Source organism: Parus major, unplaced genomic scaffold, assembly GCF_001522545.3.
Source record: "Parus major isolate Abel unplaced genomic scaffold, Parus_major1.1 Scaffold597, whole genome shotgun sequence".
Taxonomy (NCBI): Eukaryota; Metazoa; Chordata; class Aves; order Passeriformes; family Paridae; genus Parus; species Parus major.
The window spans coordinates 2,452-3,674 of NW_015379485.1; the positions used below are offsets into that span (position 1 = coordinate 2,452).

The window sequence follows — 1,223 nt, forward strand, 5'->3', positions numbered from 1 at the left end:
ATCCAGTCCGCCCCCCCAAACTTTCCCCCTCCTCTATTTTACCTCGGCTCCAACCCCTGCCGGCGGGGAGGGGGGAACAGAGACAGAAGTTACTCTCAGGGTGTAGCCCCCCCACCCTTGGGCGCCCCCCGGGGAAATGTCACCCTCAGCACCCCCTCCCCCCCGGTTTGGGGGGGTCTCTGGGGGGTGCGGGAGCCCCCTCCCCATCTCACCACGGGGCAGGAGTCGAACTGGAGCACGACGTGCTGCAGGAAGGCCATGAGGGACAGCGGGTGCTGCCGCAGCAGCTCCAGGCTCTGGAACTGGCTGTTCTGCTCCTCGGGGGTCTGGGGAGGGGACGCGGGGGGGGTGTCAGGATTTGGGGGGAAAACGCGGGGGGTTCCCCCAGGGAGCCCCTCCCCACGCTCACGGGCTCGATGTCGTTTTCGAAGTCCTCGTCCTCGGCACCGATGATGGCAGCGGCCGAAGGGCCGCGGGCACCCGCGCACGGCGGCTTGGGGGGAACCGAGGGGTCGGGGGGGCCTCGCCGGGGTCCTCCAGGCTCCCCCAGCCTGAGGCCCCCAGGACCCCCCAGTACTGCGACCCATCCCCCCCGACACCCGTGACCCCAAGACTGAGACTTCAGGATGCCAGAAATCCCCAGGACCCCCCGAGACCCCCAGGACCCCCTCCGAACCCCCGGGACGCCCAGATGCCTCAGATCCCGGGACCCCCGAGACCCCCCGGACCCCTGCGATCTTGGGGACCCCGGGACTCTAAAATCCACAAAACCCCCAAAACCGCGGGGTCCCCAAGGCCCCGCGACTCTCGGGACCCCCAGGGACGCGGGATCTCGGGGGGTCTCCGGACCCCCCCAGGGGTGGGAGGCTCCGCTCACCCCACTGAGACCCTCCTCCGGCTCCATCCTGCTCGCGGGGGGGCTCGTCCTGTCAGAAGTTTGAGGGGGGGGGGGCTCTCAGGATTTGGGGGAGGGTGTCAGGGGTCGGGGGGGTTTCTTTGCCCCCCCCACCGCGGTTCTGGGGAGGGGTCGCGGGTGGGGAGGGGGCGGCGCCGCTCTCCGGGGCCGCACAAAGGGCCCCGTTCACACCGGGGCGGGGCGAGGGGGGCCAGGGCGGATCCCCCCAAAAACCGTTTCGGGATGGGGGACACGCGTGGGAATCCGGGGGGCGCCCTCGGGGGGCCAAGCGGAACTTGAGGGGCGCTTTGGGGGGTCGCGGGGGACT

The 1,223-nt window shown here is 71.2% G+C and overlaps 1 protein-coding gene across 1 annotated transcript; it reads right to left on the bottom strand.

Moving 5' to 3' along the window:
• Positions 1–60: 60 nt before the first annotated feature.
• Positions 61–1,190, bottom strand: LOC107199353 (rho guanine nucleotide exchange factor 1-like). The gene is made up of 3 exons (XM_015616682.3): positions 878–1,190; positions 410–493; positions 61–326 (listed from the first exon to the last, which is right to left on the bottom strand). Exons 1-3 carry the CDS (start codon positions 902–904, stop codon positions 96–98), a joined length of 342 nt encoding a protein of 113 aa, XP_015472168.1. The 5' UTR covers positions 905–1,190; the 3' UTR covers positions 61–95.
• Positions 1,191–1,223: the final 33 nt, after the last annotated feature.

Excerpts from the sequence above, each read along its gene's own strand:
- LOC107199353 (XM_015616682.3), bottom strand. The coding sequence starts at position 904 with ATGGAGCCGGAGGAGGGTCTCAGTGGG. Across the intron at positions 494-877 it reads CGGAGGAGGGTCTCAGTGGG|CCGCCGTGCGCGGGTGCCCG; the intron begins GTGAGCGGAGCC and ends GTTCCCCCCAAG. Across the intron at positions 327-409 it reads TCGAAAACGACATCGAGCCC|ACCCCCGAGGAGCAGAACAG; the intron begins GTGAGCGTGGGG and ends TCCCCTCCCCAG.